The sequence below is a fragment of the Centruroides vittatus genome, unplaced genomic scaffold (assembly GCF_030686945.1).
Source record: "Centruroides vittatus isolate TY-2023 unplaced genomic scaffold, ASM3068694v2 contig_1773, whole genome shotgun sequence".
Lineage (NCBI taxonomy): Eukaryota > Metazoa > Arthropoda > Arachnida > Scorpiones > Buthidae > Centruroides > Centruroides vittatus.
In genome coordinates this window covers 631,434-647,973 of record NW_027121084.1, presented here as the reverse complement: position 1 = coordinate 647,973, position 16,540 = coordinate 631,434, and the positions used below count along the sequence as shown (strand labels likewise).

The following is a 16,540-nucleotide window of genomic DNA, read 5'->3' as shown; positions in this document are numbered from 1 at the left end:
TTATTAGTGTTAAAAAACTCGGTTTACTCGACATCGTTTAATTCGTCACCACTGGATAAATCAACATACTTTTTCTGTTTCACACTTTTTTGACGTCTGATAAGTCGACCCCTCCTGAAAAAATGAGTTTACATAGTACAATAAGCTGTGTGGTGTGAACTCATTTTTCAGGGGGGAGTTGACTTATCAGAATTCTAAAAAGTGTGAAACAGAAAAAGTATGTTGATTTATCCAGTGGTGACAAGTTAAATGATGTCGAGTAAACCGAGTTTTTTAACACTAATAACATTATTGCCTATGGAAGTCAGCCGGGATCACAATAAACTGACTATGTAACCAATGAGTGTCGAGTTATCCGGGTGTCGACTTATGCAGAGTCAACTGTATTTCTAAAAATATTATGTCAAGGGCAATATTTTAAATTAGCAGATAGTAATTTTTTTTATTGACTATTTTTCAAGTTGTATTTTATCGATTAATGGGTTTAAATGAAAAAATACAAAATTCATAGTAAAGAAAATATTTTATGTTATCTAAATGTTATTCAATCAACACAAACAGATACATACCATGGTATCAGAATTACATAAATTTTTATATCTAAAAAGAATTTGCATGATGATCAATTTAGCAAATAAATTAATTTTTATGTACAGCCAAGCAAATTTCTGATGATAACAATGATCTTTTCTCCTTTTTTTTTCATACAGGGTGATACAAAATAGTTTCTTCTCAACTTCTGCTTAACAGAAACATTATATTCATCTGTTTAAATAAGAGATATTAGTACCTAATTCTAAACAAAATGAATTATTTTTACAAAATATCTATTTTTTTGTATAAAAACATTTTGGCAAATTATGTACAGTAAACACTTCAATATTTTATAAAGCATATTTACAAGTTTGTTCTCAAAATAACTAACACTAAAAAAACAATAAAATGAATGACAATTTTTTCTAAACATATTTAGTGAAATAACTTCTTATTTTGGTATGTTCTTAAAAATAAGATTTGTTATATACAACTTGCATTGTAATTTTTGTAAGTTTCTGTATGAACAAACATCAAACAAAACAATTACTTTTGTTTTCTGTTCGGCTGTATTATTAACAGTCCAATTATCAAGTATCTAATTCATCTGTAAGAATAAATTTAAAAATTTTCAACAAAACAATTATATTACAAAAAAAAATCATTTCAAAAAATGCATAGTAATATATTTCTTGAGAAAAATAGATATTTACTCATCACAAATTCAGAAAAGTTGGATTTGTCAATAAAACAGCTGCCCCTAAAGAATTTTACGGTTAGATTTACATATTCTTTAGAAACAAATTGTTGTGTCGAGTTTAAAATTTTGCCATTGCCGTAAATATCCACAGTAATGTCGTTGCATAGAAGAAATACAATCAAATTTATGCAAATTTGTGGCAGCATAATAACTTGTAACAACAACAACATTTTATATATATATATATGTATATAAAAAAAAAATCTGTTATATAATCTAATAAATTCTGTATATATATTCTTGCATATATGACAAAATATTGGCACTGTTATTTTTTGAAATATCTAAAATACCACAGAAGTTGATGATGAGAATTCAAGGATCAATACAATCTAAATCGTCCATACCCTGTACACGTTTTAATTTGCCATTATCTTCCTTGTTTATAGGTTCTTTTGTATTCTGTGTATTCTGTATTTGTACTTTCTCTTCTTGATCAAGTTTCATGAATATTCCTTGACTTTTATTTTCTTCATCCATGTCCATGACCAGATCTTGATTTTCGGGCGATTCTAATTCCGTTAGTAAAGCTGTTGCATCGGCTAAAGTATCCTAAGGAAAAAATTTATTTAAATACGTTTGTATGCATAGTAAATATTAACAGTAGAAAAACTAAATAATAATTTTCAACATTTCAAAGTGATGAATTTACAAGACAAAATTGTCTGTCATACAGATATTTTAAATTAACTTACTTGAGCACTAACGGTACGCTGGAATGTTTTGGTATTAGAATCTTCATTAGAAAGTGGGATGTTTGATTGTGGACCCCAATAAGTATGTTCTGACATCATTTTCTTTAACCAATTAACTGCCCACTGCCATTTAATTGGTGTTTGCATCAGATAATCTTTGGCCAAAGAACATCTGTAACAGTTAAAAATACTATATAAACACTAGCAAGAGCTAATTGTATAAATGGCATAAGTAAATTATTTTGTGTTAATACAATGTGAATCTCAGGAAATATGATTACAGGTGTATGTGTGGCTATGGAGGCCTACATGTTTGGGAAGAGTATTACAACCATGCAGCACGAGTTGTGGAAAGAACTGCCATTGTCATATTCCAGACGTAAGAACTATATCCATTTGGGTGAAACTGTGGAAATTAACAGGTTAGGTCACTGATAAAGAGCCTGAAAAGCCCAAAAAGACATTGTTCGGGACTTTGCTGCAGAGCTGCACTAAGTTTGTCACTGTGAAAGCTTACCACAATCTATCAAAGGAGTGTGAGATATGGAAAGTTTGATTTAAAATTCCATCTGTACAAATTGTGAGTTGTTCAAGAACTACAAGCAACAGACTTTTGTGTAACATTCCTTGAGAGATTTTAGAACAGGATGAATCACTTTTATCTGCTTGAGTAATGTCTGATGAAGCAAACTTTTACCTTAATGAATTTGTGAATTAAGTAAAACTTCTGTTACTTGACACACAGGAATCTGCAACTTCTACACAAAAAACAACATAGTGCAAAAGTCATGATGTGGTGTGCTATCAGTTTCCAATGACATTGCAGGTCAGGGTAAGACAATGGACTGTTAATGCCAAGCAGTATGGGAACATGGTTGCAGTTCTGGACTGAAAAAGTTCTTAAAGAACAATGTCGTCATTCTCCAAACAAGATGGGACTATAACCCACTTGGCCCAGATCACAACGACTAACCCGAAGCAGTTCTTTGCGAATCAACTCATCTCATGATTTGGGGATATTCTGCAGCCAACTAGGTCTCCAGACCTTACAATCCAATACTTTTTTCCAGCAGCTACAAAATATCAGGGATTTAAAACAGTAATCTGAGAAGAGATTAAGACTAGTCCCTACTAATGATTCAGGATGTTATGAGAGTTTCTACAAGTGCTTGCAGCAATGCATCAATGCCAACTGACGTCATTTATGTGATGTTACATTCAAGACATATACCAAATCCATGTCTATCAGTAATTGCAATTTTTGTAACCATGGATACTGATACATGGTTACAAAAATACTCTTCCTTTTTTCTGTTGTATTATTTCCCAAGGCCCATTCTTTAGTTTTAAGTTTTTAAAGCGTTGCATTAAATTCACAATTTTGTACCTTTTTTGCAACATTGCATAAGACTAAAATATCTCACATATACAGGTACTCCTCACTTTACAGCCGAGTTCCGTTCCGACGACTACGTCGTTAAGCGAACTGGTCGATAAGTGAGGAACTTGCATCGGAAATATAGGATTGTTGTAAAATTATACAAATTATGCAACAAACTTCAAATTTATTCATAAAAAGACTATTATAGTATGCTTAGTGTGCATGTCACCATTCGCCATTGACTGACACTCAAGCTGAGAAAGGGAATTCCCCGAATTGTAGGTCGAAACTCAATTGGTCGTAAGTGTGAGTGGTTGTTAAGCAGATAGGTCGTAAAGTGAGGAGTACCTACCTGTACACCCATTTGTACCAGTACATACAGAAAGCAATTTCATTTTATTGAAAAGTCCACTTCATATGAAATCAGTCTATAAATTAGATATTACAGAATGTCCCATCTATAAGCAAATACTGAAACGTGCAACAAATATAATATAATATAATATTACCCACTTTTGACAGATAGCTATGAAAACATTCTTTCACAGCACTACCGTATTCAGCTGCATTTGGCTGAAATTCTATTTTTTATGAGATTTTAAATACTAAAATACAGTATTTTTTCATTTTGATTTTCTAAAGATTGCCTTATTCCATTGATCCTATGGAACACTTGTGAGATCTGCCAAGATGGAGTGTTTCCTGGGAGAATTTTTTAAAGGAAATTACACCTATTTAGGAATCATATATGTGAATAAAATCTGGAAAACTCTTTATGGCCAGCCCGTTAGCGGAGGTGCAACTACCGGCATTCAGTGATTTTATCCCTTGGTTACTGGGCAATTATTAGAAGAGAATTCATTATTAATGACTTATTGAAATGTATAAATAGCTACATATTTGGGAACTAATTTCTGAGAGACTATTTCAAATCTTGTGTTAAATATATGCAGACTTCATTTTACATTGTTTTAGTTTGTGTCTGCCTCAAAATTGCATCATGGTAATGTGATTAGCAGTCACTGGTGTAAAATTAATTGGCACAAATCATCATTCTAGATTCATTGTTTCTAATGTGAATTATTCAAAGTAGTTAAGAAGATATATTTCATTTGATGGCTTAACATTATTTTACTCTGAAATTTATACAAAAATCAAAAACTTACTTATGTGCTAAAGTGACTAGAAATTTTACTCCTTGATAAGAACGTCTGCTATCATTATTTTGATTGGCACGAATAATGGCTATAAATAAGCAATATATTAAATCAATAAGGATTCAATCTTTACATTTCATTTTTTTCTATTACTAAATAAATATTTTGAATTTTACAAACCAAGCATTCCGTCATAAGGAGTACCATTTTCGTCAGTGAACCCGTCTATGACATACTGAATACGAATATACTGCAATGGATCTTCCAAAGACTAATAATAATAATAATAAACAAAGTTATTTATACCGTTAATAAGGTTAACTTATAATATTTAAAATAATATATTTACACTTAACTTCATAACAATACTTATACTTAATGTTTCTTTGTTGATGTTTAATCATAGCAATAAAATAAGATATACAGGGTTCTACTCAAATTTTTATGTTTTAAATTCCATGACCAACTTTGTACAAATTCCTCAACCCTCGCATCCTTTACAGTGTGGCACAGCATTTGAATTACTATGCAAATTTGCTATTGCTTCTTTGACTTTTTAATTAGTTATTTTTTCTAATTAACATTTCTAATTTTTATAATTGCTGAATAATAGGATAAAACATTTTATTTTTAATTTTAGTTATTAATCCACAACTATAAATCTATGCAGCTTTGAAATAAAATAAAAAAAAACCATTATTTATTATTCATTAACAAATCCTGTATAATCCATGTACAAAAGTATATATTTATTAAATTTATATCCTAATAAATTTCCTGAACTTTAAAACATATTAATAAACTGAGGGAAAAAAATCAGAAATTGTTTTGTTACACAATCAAAATTATTAAAATAATACCATTTAAATTAAAGTACAAAAATTGATAAATAATTTTATCTTTTTTTTTTAATCAGTTCATTAACATCTGCTCTCAAACTAAGAGTGTAAATGAAAATTATGAGAGATTCATTGATTAAAATTTTTTTGAAATATTTTATTATTAAGAGTATTAGACTTAAAATTCATAATAATGCATAATTAATACAGCTGTGTTAAAATTTACAAATGACAATTGATATTGCTGTATGTTATATTCGGGACTTAGGTTTGATCCCGAGATTTTGCAATGCTCTCCTTCCTGTTGCATTTTATAATTCTTCACATAAACAATCAATATTAGTTTTTAAAATTAATCTGCAATATCAGTAAAAGTAAATGTCTGTAATACTTGTATAAACATTGTGTATGTTTTTAATTTTGTTTAAAGTGATTACAATTTATAAGATCATATTTGAGTGATTTTAAAATACAATCTTACAATGCAATAGAATAATAAGACTTACTTATTAAATCTAAAATTGTAAAAATTAAATTTTTAGGTATTCAGAATTTAAAATTAGGTATTAGATTTCTGAAGAAAACCTGAATAACTTCATGTGGCCCGCCCATTGGTGATATGCAAACCTGCAACCAACTACCAGTGTTTTATCTACTAAGACATTGATAGGATTAAGCACATAAGGAAGCCAGTACTAATTACCATGGCCCAGACCCAATTCGTGTTATTTTAAAATTTTAAGTAATTTCAAAAAATTATAATGTTTTAATGAAATTAAAACATTATAATTTAAATTAAATTATTTAAATTGTAAATGTATGTAAGTTTTCCTATGAACTATTTTAACTATTAAGTTTAGTTAAATTAATTTAACTTAAATAAAGTAAAGGAGTGTTTTAGAAGTTAAGATAAAATGGCCATGGTGGAAAAATAATTTCAATAATATGAAAATTTTCTTTTTTACAATATTTTTTGGTGTTCATTGCTTGAACTTCAGAGCATATATTATTATTATTATTATTATTATTATTACTACTCTAAGAATTATTTTATAAAATATATTATTAAAAATTTGATATATCATCATTTCCTTTCAATTTCTTTTTCAATTTATTAAACAACTTTGATAAAGTCAGCAGTATTTAGTATTTTGATATAATGATATTAGAAAAACTAATACTCTGAGTTATATAAGCTATTAATGAGAGGTTTTTATTTTTTACTTTTTGTTATAAGCTTATCAACATATAATAATCTTAGTTTTTCTGAAATTTTTCTTTTCAAATTAAATTGTTATGTAATACTTCAATAATATATTTCTTAATACTTGTTTTTTTAATAAAATTACTTACCAAAATTTCCAAAAGTAAGAGAGATAAATTCTTTAATTCATTAGAAGGCACAGAAGAATATTGAACCTAAAAAATAAACACTTTAAATGTAATATCAGGCCATTTATTTATATACTAAACATAAATTAAAAATTTAGATTAAACTTTAAATAAAATAAAGATAATAATTAGCATACATTAATTGAATTTAAATATATTGTGATGGTAATAAATTTAAATCATAAAAGTCATTGATGTGTATTGTTTCTTTTTAATTGTATAATATTTAATAATTTATAAATCTTCACAATGTAAATTTTAGATATTCTTAACTGAACTTTATTATGCATCATATTTAATATTATAAACATTTGACATACCATGACTTGTTTAATAACTGTTACAGAAAAATCGGCATTGCAAAAACTGCTTTGAATAAGCATATCAATGATTATGCCAATTGGACCAGATACTTCTCTGCATGCACTCACGATCTTCAACAGAAAAAGCATTTTAATCATTGTTTTTTAATATTAATTTTTTAGTTACAAAATATAATAATCAAAATTTCATTACTTCTCTTATGTAACGAATTCCACCAGGACCAAAAAGAGCCGAACATACATCATCTGGCATCTGAAGATATTCATTACTTGGACTCCATTCAGATATACGTACAGAATATTTATCAATATCTGTAATAATAAATGTTCTTAGTTTTCCTGTTCTATAAGTTCTTGTGAAATAATCAATGGTCTTACAATATAAATCAAAATCTTTTATCATTTTAAAACTTAATATATTATTTCAAAGAATGTTTAGTTAATAAAAATTTTTTACTTTAATTATAGAGGTGGCCAGATAGCTGAGCAATTAAGGTGGAAAGTCCTCCAGAATGCGACCATTCTGGAGGACTTTCCACCATCAAGTCCATATGGGTCAAGTCCATATGGGTCAAGAAACCCTAAAAATTTTTCAAGGATAGTCCAATCAGATATGTCGTGTTTCATCCCTCACCAGCTTACCGGACCCATAATGAGTTTGCTAAAAAAGGCCCTCTTAGTGCCCATAAGTCCAAAAATTAAAAAAAAAAAATTATAATTAAATAACAAAATCTGTATTAATGATTCCAACAAGAAATAGTAAATCAATGCATCCATGTTTGAATTGCCACCATTTGATGCAAGAGATCATTTTCACAGAAACAAACTTATTTGATCTAAAAGATTTGTCTTGTTAAAAAATTTTATTATGATAAAGAATGCATATTAGGAGCATTGCAAGTACTCCTAATATGCATTCTTTATTCAAAATTATCTTAACTACATGTAAATTGAAAATATTTGTAAAGGCAATAATTTCAGGTTATTAAACTTATTGGAGTGTAATGTAATTTAAAATATTACCAGTAGAGAGTCGTTTATCCAAACACCGGTTATCCGAATGCTTTCCAGTTGGACTGTGTCGTGCTGAATAGAACTTTTTTGATACTAGATTTACTTCTAAAGTATAATTTTTATGTTTTTATATTCTTCAATATATTTATTTTGTTTGTACAAAATAAAGAAATAATTTTTAACGATACAATAGCCTCGATTATTATTATAAAAGTTTTTGTTAGGCTTAAAATTGACGAAAATTCAACACGAAGCGACACGCAACGGAGAAAAATTTCAACATTGGACAGGTTAATATATGTTTTCGTACATGATCAGTTATCCGAACAACCCCAGTCCCTGATTGGTTCGGATAAACGACTCTCTACCGTGATTGGAAATATTATCCTGCAACTAATTACAAATAATACATGTCATATACCAAAACATAAGCAATTTAATGACAGTATATAAAAAATTGCTTATACTTTAGTCATTCATTAGAATACTAATATGAAATCTAGCTATTTTTACTAGTATGTTTTATGCAAAAGAATCTGTGTAAAATATTTTTTTAATTATTTGATTAAGCATTTTTATGTCTATGGTGCCAATTTATCATCTGAACTGTTTCGTTAAAATTTTAACTACAAATTTATTTAAAAAAAAAAACAAGTAACATTTGTGAAATAAACAGTTTATTAGATTTATACACTACAAAATATAAAGAAATCCAACTTGAAAAATTCAATTTTTAAAATGTGAGATCTGCTCAATAAAGATTCGTTACAGGATTTGTATAATGATTACTTTTTCCATAATCAATTAGATATTACTTTATAATTAAAATTTTCTGTATCAGAAAAAAATGTTTCTACAGATATAGTATAGATAACTGTAATCAATACGAAACATTGAATGATAATAATTATAATATGATTTTTGTATTATAATATCATTTACTTCATTATTTATTCATTTATAATTTTGTAACTGTCATTGATATGAAATTTTGAAAGAAAATTTTAATATATTTAATCTTGTTTCATAAAAATAAATAAATAATTATGAATATTGATAAGATTCAGAACAAATTTAAGACTCCTGACATTGATAAAAATTAATTCTGTTTGCCGTTAAATAAAATTTGAATAATTCAAATTTTATTTAATGGCAAACACATTCAAAAATATATTAAAATAAAATTTAAACTTTACCACATGTTCTATGAGGAGATAGATCACAGCAGAGTATCAATGTAGCTAGAGTAGTATGTAAAGGTCCAAAATCACGAGTTTGAACAGAACTCCAGCGCCTCGGGAAAGAACCCTTAAATCAAATAATATTTATAAGTGTACGTTAAATATATTTTTTTGATGTTTTCACTAAAATATTAAATATGATTAATACATTAAGAAGATTACCTCTATTTGCATTTCTGCAGCTGCTGGTCCTAAAAGAAATGTTAGTAGTTTTTGGAAACCATTCTTTTCAAAGATATGAGCACAAGCTTTATTTCCCTATAAAATATAATAGTCTTTCTAATTCATATATTATAAAAGATTTTATTTTTGAGATTACATCAATACTTCATACATTTCATAGAAAAATTCTTTGTTAAACTAATGCTATAATTAATAATTCTATTTTTTTTAAGAAAACATTAATAAATATATTGTATCTATATGTAAGAAATTAATACAGATCATTATATACATCAGAAAGAGAGACAGAGTTTTTTACATTTTCGTATGTATTATATGAAATAATTTACAGTTTATCCTTATATGTGCAAAGAATATTTTTCTGAAACTAAATTATTAATTACTTTAAAAGAAAATAATAAATCAAAATAATTCATAAATAAATTTTAATTAAAAAGAAAACAGAAAAGATATTTTAAAAAATTATTTTCAACTATTATTAAATATCTTAGAATATTTAATAATAGATATTTAATAGTAGATATTTTTCTGATAATTGTAATAATAATATCTTTTTACTATGCATTTTCTAACAGAATACTTACCATTTGAACATACATGCTGAGTAACCAAAAATACTGGCTGCAACTTCGACAGTTATCAGGCACTTCTTGGTTCAGCATCTCCAATAAACAAGTAATGACACTGTCTAAACTTCTATCGATCTGAAAGTCGATGATAAAGTAAACAATTAATGGTTGTTTTCAATTATAATTAAACAATAATCTAATAAACTTTTGAAAATTTAAAAAAATCATTTCTAAGTTTTAATAATTAAAAAGCTTAAAAAATTTATAATAAATTGGTTTGATATAGTTCAAGTCCCTTTGCTCTAATAACTAAAGCAAAGGGACATAAATTATTGACTTAGAGATATAGAGAACGAAAGAAAATTATAGTAAATTATCAGATTAACTATTTAGAATTTAAATTGGAAGAGGAAATTACAGTGAAAAACATAAATAAAACTGAACAAAAAGAAAATTCATACATATAAGAAACATGGAGTTATTATATTAAATTAAAATTATTATTTTAATGTTTTTCAGAAAAATCTATCTTAATTGGAAATTGTTTTAAAAATTGTGAATGAATGAATTTTAAGAAAGAACAACAAAGTTCATACATTTCCATAGAAATAGTAAAGAACTTTGAAACTTGGCTTTAATCCTTCTCTGCATAGCTTCCATGTATAAAAACACACTTCTAGAAAGCCATCATTGTAAAAATTATTAAAAAACAACTCTTTAAGCTAAGAAATTGTCTTCTCATCATTTTAGACTTACCAGCTGCAAAATGGTATCCTCATCTAATGATAGAGGAAAAAGTCACTGGAGAATAGGATAAATTTGGCAGAATTTCATATCCACACTTTCTGGCAACACTAACAGCTTTATGTATTTAATGATTCTATCATGCTTTTTCTGCTCATACAATTTCTATAAATTTCAATAATAGTTCCTGGTGACTGTTTGATAGATAGTTGGTTACAATAACGCTGCAGTAATCACAAAATACAGACAATAACAATTTCCTAGATAAGACTGAATTTTAGCCTTTTCCAGGATGGTCAGTTGGAATATTTTCATTGTTTCACTTTTTCATTGTCCCATAGAAAAATAAAAAGTTAATGTCATACATAACAGCAATCCCAGAACGGATAGCAACAACAAATTTCTCTTATAAATTAAAAATTTTATAACCACACATCTTCAATTTTGTATCAATTTTTTTCATTCTTGGCTATTCACTCACTCTACTCTTCTCTATTAACAAACAAAGACAATCAATGGCATTCAACTTAATACATATTGACTTATAATGAATATCATCATAATAAACATTATCTATGTTTCTTCTTTTTTACTTACCGGGGTATGACTATATGCTATACCCTAATATTTATGATACTTAGAATAAAAAATAAATAAAGCAATAATTTTAAGAATATGCTTTTGCTTTATATTAAACAAGCTCACTGAGATATTTATTGCAGATTGTCTATATTTGTTAGAAAATAAATAAAACAATCACCAGTTTATTTAGTAGATTTGTACTTTGTAAGTAAGTAAACATTAAAATTTTCCAAAAAAAAAAGTTTTTTGGTACTAGTAATTTCCTAACTCCTATAAACTGTATTATAATCATGTCTGAATAATTATCAAGATATTTAGATATATTCAATTTTACAATTTTCTGGTTAAAAGTTATTGCAACATGAGATTATCACTTTTTTCAACAGCATTCACATATAATGGGAAAGATAAAAACCTCCAAAGGATTTTCTTTTACTACAGAGATGAACTATTTTACAATATTTTATGAGAGAGCAGATAATCAGAATAAACAATATATAAATCAAAATATCCTTAAAATTTTAAGCAAAATAACTCACAATTTTTCCTCCATGATAGAAGAAATTGGCAATTGTCTTTTCAAGTATTCTTGCAAAAGCAAATCTGACTTCTCTGTTCGGACACTCAAGTAAAAAAGATCTGAAATATTATTTAGACTGTTATTTATCAACAAAAAATTTATTTTTAAATTGGATTTATATTGCTATTAATTTTAATTGTTATCATCATTAATTTTAAGCATATTTATGATACGGATTGCAAAATAAATTGTTTTTAATTCTTTTTGTTACTAAACTCACTTTCCTTCATTTTTTCTACAATTGTCTAAAAATTATGATTCTTCTTATTACAAAAAATTTACTTTTCTAACTCTTGTTAAATTATAACTTTGTAATTTATTAAAAATCAAACAAATATACAAGAAACTACATAAACTTTATTTAATGTTTTCCTGATGTACGGTATATAAAACAAAACATCAATTCTGCCCACATAAAGAAGTAAACTAACCATCAACTATAAATAATGAAAAACTCATCAAAGAGATGAAAATACAATAGCATATTTAATTTTATTATTACTGTCACAAGACAGAATAAAATGCTATTTTGTGATAATTAGACAAATTTTTAACTTGTATTGTAAATAAACAATTATTGTAAACATAAAATTTATTAAATTTCTCTTATGTTAGATGATGTGCTAAATCCATCAAGTAATAAACTTATAACTTAACTTATAAACTAATAAAAATTTATTCTATTGTGAAATATTAATGATGTACTTTTTTCTTTGCTTTTCTGTGCATCTACTAGTTCTAGATTTTTATTTTTCATCTTTCTATGTTTCTATTAACATTGGATTCATCTAAATAACTTTTTTAGTTTTTTGAAAAAACTTTTTAAAAAATAGTTAAAAAGAAAAAATTAAGCTTTAAAATTACAAATCTTTTTCTCAATGTCTATTTCCATTTAATCCAAAAATGCTAAGATCAATATAAATTAGAGAAATATTTATTCGATTTAATTATTTTAATTAAATTTGTTCGTCTCTTATAGATTTTACTAACTTCAATTCAATTAATTCTTATGTGAATTAATAATTTAATTTGGATATATACCAAGCTCTTAATTTCATATACAAGTTTTTACAATGTGATTGTTTAGGATTAAAAATTCAGTTTTAAAAATTCTTTATGTAATTATTCAAATAGTTATTATACCTGAAATGTTAAGTAAAACAAAAATAAAATTAATTTACAATATATGCCATCATATATTCCGTCGTATAAATATTTTCAGCTCAAAATTCTAGTTTGAATCTATACCATCATACAATAGGCTACCACAGGCTCTAGCCTATGAATTAATATTGAATTATACTACTAATTACTATTGAAATGTGAATATGTTTTATGGTAGCCTATTGCAAAAATACCGACTGTTACCCTTTTCAGTTTATATAAAGAACACAAAGCAACTACTAAAAATCTTCAGTAAGTTATCTTAGTTGAAATCTTATTACCGTATTTTACAGACTATAAGACGCACCTTAATTTTTAAGCAATTTTTTAAAAAAATACCTATAAGACACTACGGACTATAAGACGCACCTAAATTTTGGAGGCAATTTTTCGAAGAAAAAAGTGTGTCTTATAGTCCGTAAAATACGGTATACATCAGATTTACTAGTACACACATTCAAGGGTAAAGGTTCACATTTTATATCCACCGTGCAAATCAACTCCTAGTTTTAGAGAGACTTTTGAGGCTTAAAAAGTCCACTCATATGTTGACATATACAGTAAATTATAAAATATTATTTAAAATATTTAACTAAACATAATCTAATGTAAAACTTAAAAAAAAAAATGTTTATTTTGATTTATATAAAAACCATTATTGAACTTACTTTAAATAATTAATTCTACTGGTATTAGCTAAATAATTCAATAGCCAAAATGTAGCTTCTTTATTACTGTTAATTATTGTCTCAATACAGTTCACCCATTCTGTCATCACAGTACTAAAATAAAACATTCAGAACAAGGAAGTATCAGCAGTAAATTTATTAAATTGCTATTAAATATTTAAAGAATATTCTCTAACATAATTTTTATCTATAATAATAAACAAAAATGGATTAAAATTTAAGTATTAAAAATATAAACCATTATGAAAATTTTAATAATACAAATTTGAAAATCAAAACTACATATGTATAAAATATAAATATTAGATCTTCCAAATCAATGTTTATCCTATAATCTATTTTTTATTATTATTATTATTTATTTACCTTCCAATATATATATATTGAAAGATAATGATGTTAATATCTTTTTTTTACATATTTCAAATGCTCAAATAAGTCTGAAATTATTAATTTAAATAAAAATTTAATGGCATTGAAATTATTCATCCTCTATGTTTTCATTCTAAATGATGAGACAATAGCATAAAAAATATTTCATTTCACAATAACTAATTATTTCTTTCTGACTTTTTAAAGCTCTACTTAGATAATAATGCTTTCTATCTCCTCCTCTCCATTCAGACACTCATAATTATTTATTTCTGTTGATTATAATTTACATCTTTACACTGAAGCAAATCAGAATCACAGTAAATAATATATTCCGTTTAAAATCTTGTTATTTCATTAATTAAACTTGTTTCTGGAGTTTAAACATGTGAATTTTTGGAATTTTTAATGGAATAGTCAAAACTATTCCATTAAAAATTACTAAAACATAAAAGATAAATTAACATGTTAATTATAATTACATAATTAGAAATTGTTAGTGTAAATTTTAGGATCATGTCAATACTTTGCAATAAATGATAAAAGCACATTGCAAATTAATCATAACATATGAAATCAGAAAGTTGATTTACACTAGTTTTCACTCTAAAACATTTAAACGATTATAATCAGTGAACACACAAAGCAAAAAAATATTTAAAGAAGCTTAAAATGTTTTTTAATTTATAAAATGCTAATAAAGTTTAAAACTAGTTTGTCAGAAAATTCTCATTGTGTCCTTAGCTCAAGAAATATGAAATTGCAATTATTCTGAACATTTGATTAAAAAGGTATGTTTTTTTAATTAGTTTTTAGCTTTTCAAATCACATGGGGCTATCCAAAATTTATGTAATTCAGATAGGTAATTGGGTATGCAGGTAATCATTACAATGCATTACAAGGAGGTGAAGTATACAAAAACAATATGTAATACTAGGGTTGCAACTCTTAGGTAACAGAACAATTTGTTTTTGTTTCTGAAGTGTTTTATGGCAATTGTACTGTTTATGTCACTGCTTTGTACATTATACTTGTAATTAATAAAACAATGTAATGCTCAGTATCCCCATCTGTGTAAAATTCAATTTGGGAGTATGTGTGACAACAATATGGAGTGTTACAAAAAGATGGGATGATAATTAAAAGGTATAAAAATAGCTTTATGTAGTTAATGAATGATTCTATATTTACTACTTTTTAGAAATTATATAAAATAATGAATATAATTTGTCCTTCTGAATTAAATTGCATTTTCATCCAATATTTTATCAAGAAATTCAGTTTTATCAATATCCATCACTAATTTACTAGTATGTATTAAATTTTAAATAATACCTACAATATTTATGTTTAAGAATTTATCTTTGCTCTTTTTATTTAAAATTTATAAATAAATTATATATAATGCTGTATTCTGATTAGAATGAACACATTGAAACATTCCATACAATCTGGAGTTGTAATTGTAAGCAAAGTTAATGAGGTGTGACATTTTTGTTTACAAACTAATATAATACTCTTTAATGACAACAATTTTCTCTTAGATAACTTTTCAGATTAAAATAAAATGATATATATGAATAGACACAGATACCCAGAGATTCTTTTAGGTATAGTTTCTCTTCTCAAAATAATAGAATCAATTTTCTAATTCTAATTACTAAAGAAAAAGATATTCTATAAAGGAAAAAAAATGTAATAAAACTTATAATTGGTATACTGAATTAAAACTGGTATACAAAACAATTATTTTTTCTTTTTAGAGATTGAAAATTAAAACATGAATATTGTACTAATATCCAGTATGGCAGTAACATAACTATTATCACAAGTTCATTAGCTAAATATATACAGTGGTGCCTCATATAATGTACTTAATCCGTTTCAGGTGCAAGTCCGTTAAGTGAAAAGTCCATTATACGAAACGCATTTTCTCATAGAAATACATGTTAAAACATCTAATTCATTCTGCAGCATAAAATAACCATACCATACCATAAAAAAAATGAAAATGGAGCAGTCACCAATTATACTGGGTAGTCAGATGTTGTGAGGAGGAGGTGAAGGAACACTTTCTTCACACATTCATACAGACACACACTTTTTACACATTGCAGCGGGTCTCTTTTTATTGTTTTTTAATCGGAGTCAGATTCAGGAGAGGCTATGGGGCTTGCAGGGTCAACTCCTCTTGTTCCATCCTTTGTTTTTTTGCAGCTGGCTTCTTGAAAAACAAGTCCAAGGTGGTCTGTTTCTCTCTCTTCTTCAACACCTTTTTTCCAAAATACCTACATCAAGAAGCTATTCTGGGAAGCCAAGA

General features: G+C 26.3%; 1 protein-coding gene across 1 annotated transcript in view; it reads right to left on the bottom strand.

The window, feature by feature from the left end:
• Nucleotides 1–508: 508 nt before the first annotated feature.
• The window catches only part of LOC136969250 (ubiquitin carboxyl-terminal hydrolase 24-like), a 135,477-nt gene continuing 119,445 nt past the window's right edge, over nucleotides 509–16,540 (bottom strand). Inside the window, exons 49-60 of the mRNA XM_067263338.1 lie at nucleotides 13,827–13,940; nucleotides 11,954–12,053; nucleotides 10,104–10,223; nucleotides 9,499–9,594; nucleotides 9,292–9,403; nucleotides 7,275–7,393; nucleotides 7,079–7,192; nucleotides 6,720–6,785; nucleotides 4,708–4,798; nucleotides 4,537–4,615; nucleotides 1,990–2,161; nucleotides 509–1,846 (exon numbers count right to left, since the gene is read on the bottom strand). Of these exons, the coding sequence (XP_067119439.1) occupies nucleotides 1,610–1,846; nucleotides 1,990–2,161; nucleotides 4,537–4,615; nucleotides 4,708–4,798; nucleotides 6,720–6,785; nucleotides 7,079–7,192; nucleotides 7,275–7,393; nucleotides 9,292–9,403; nucleotides 9,499–9,594; nucleotides 10,104–10,223; nucleotides 11,954–12,053; nucleotides 13,827–13,940 (1,420 nt within the window). The 3' untranslated portion in view covers nucleotides 509–1,609. The remainder of the gene's footprint in view (nucleotides 1,847–1,989; nucleotides 2,162–4,536; nucleotides 4,616–4,707; nucleotides 4,799–6,719; nucleotides 6,786–7,078; nucleotides 7,193–7,274; nucleotides 7,394–9,291; nucleotides 9,404–9,498; nucleotides 9,595–10,103; nucleotides 10,224–11,953; nucleotides 12,054–13,826; nucleotides 13,941–16,540) is intronic.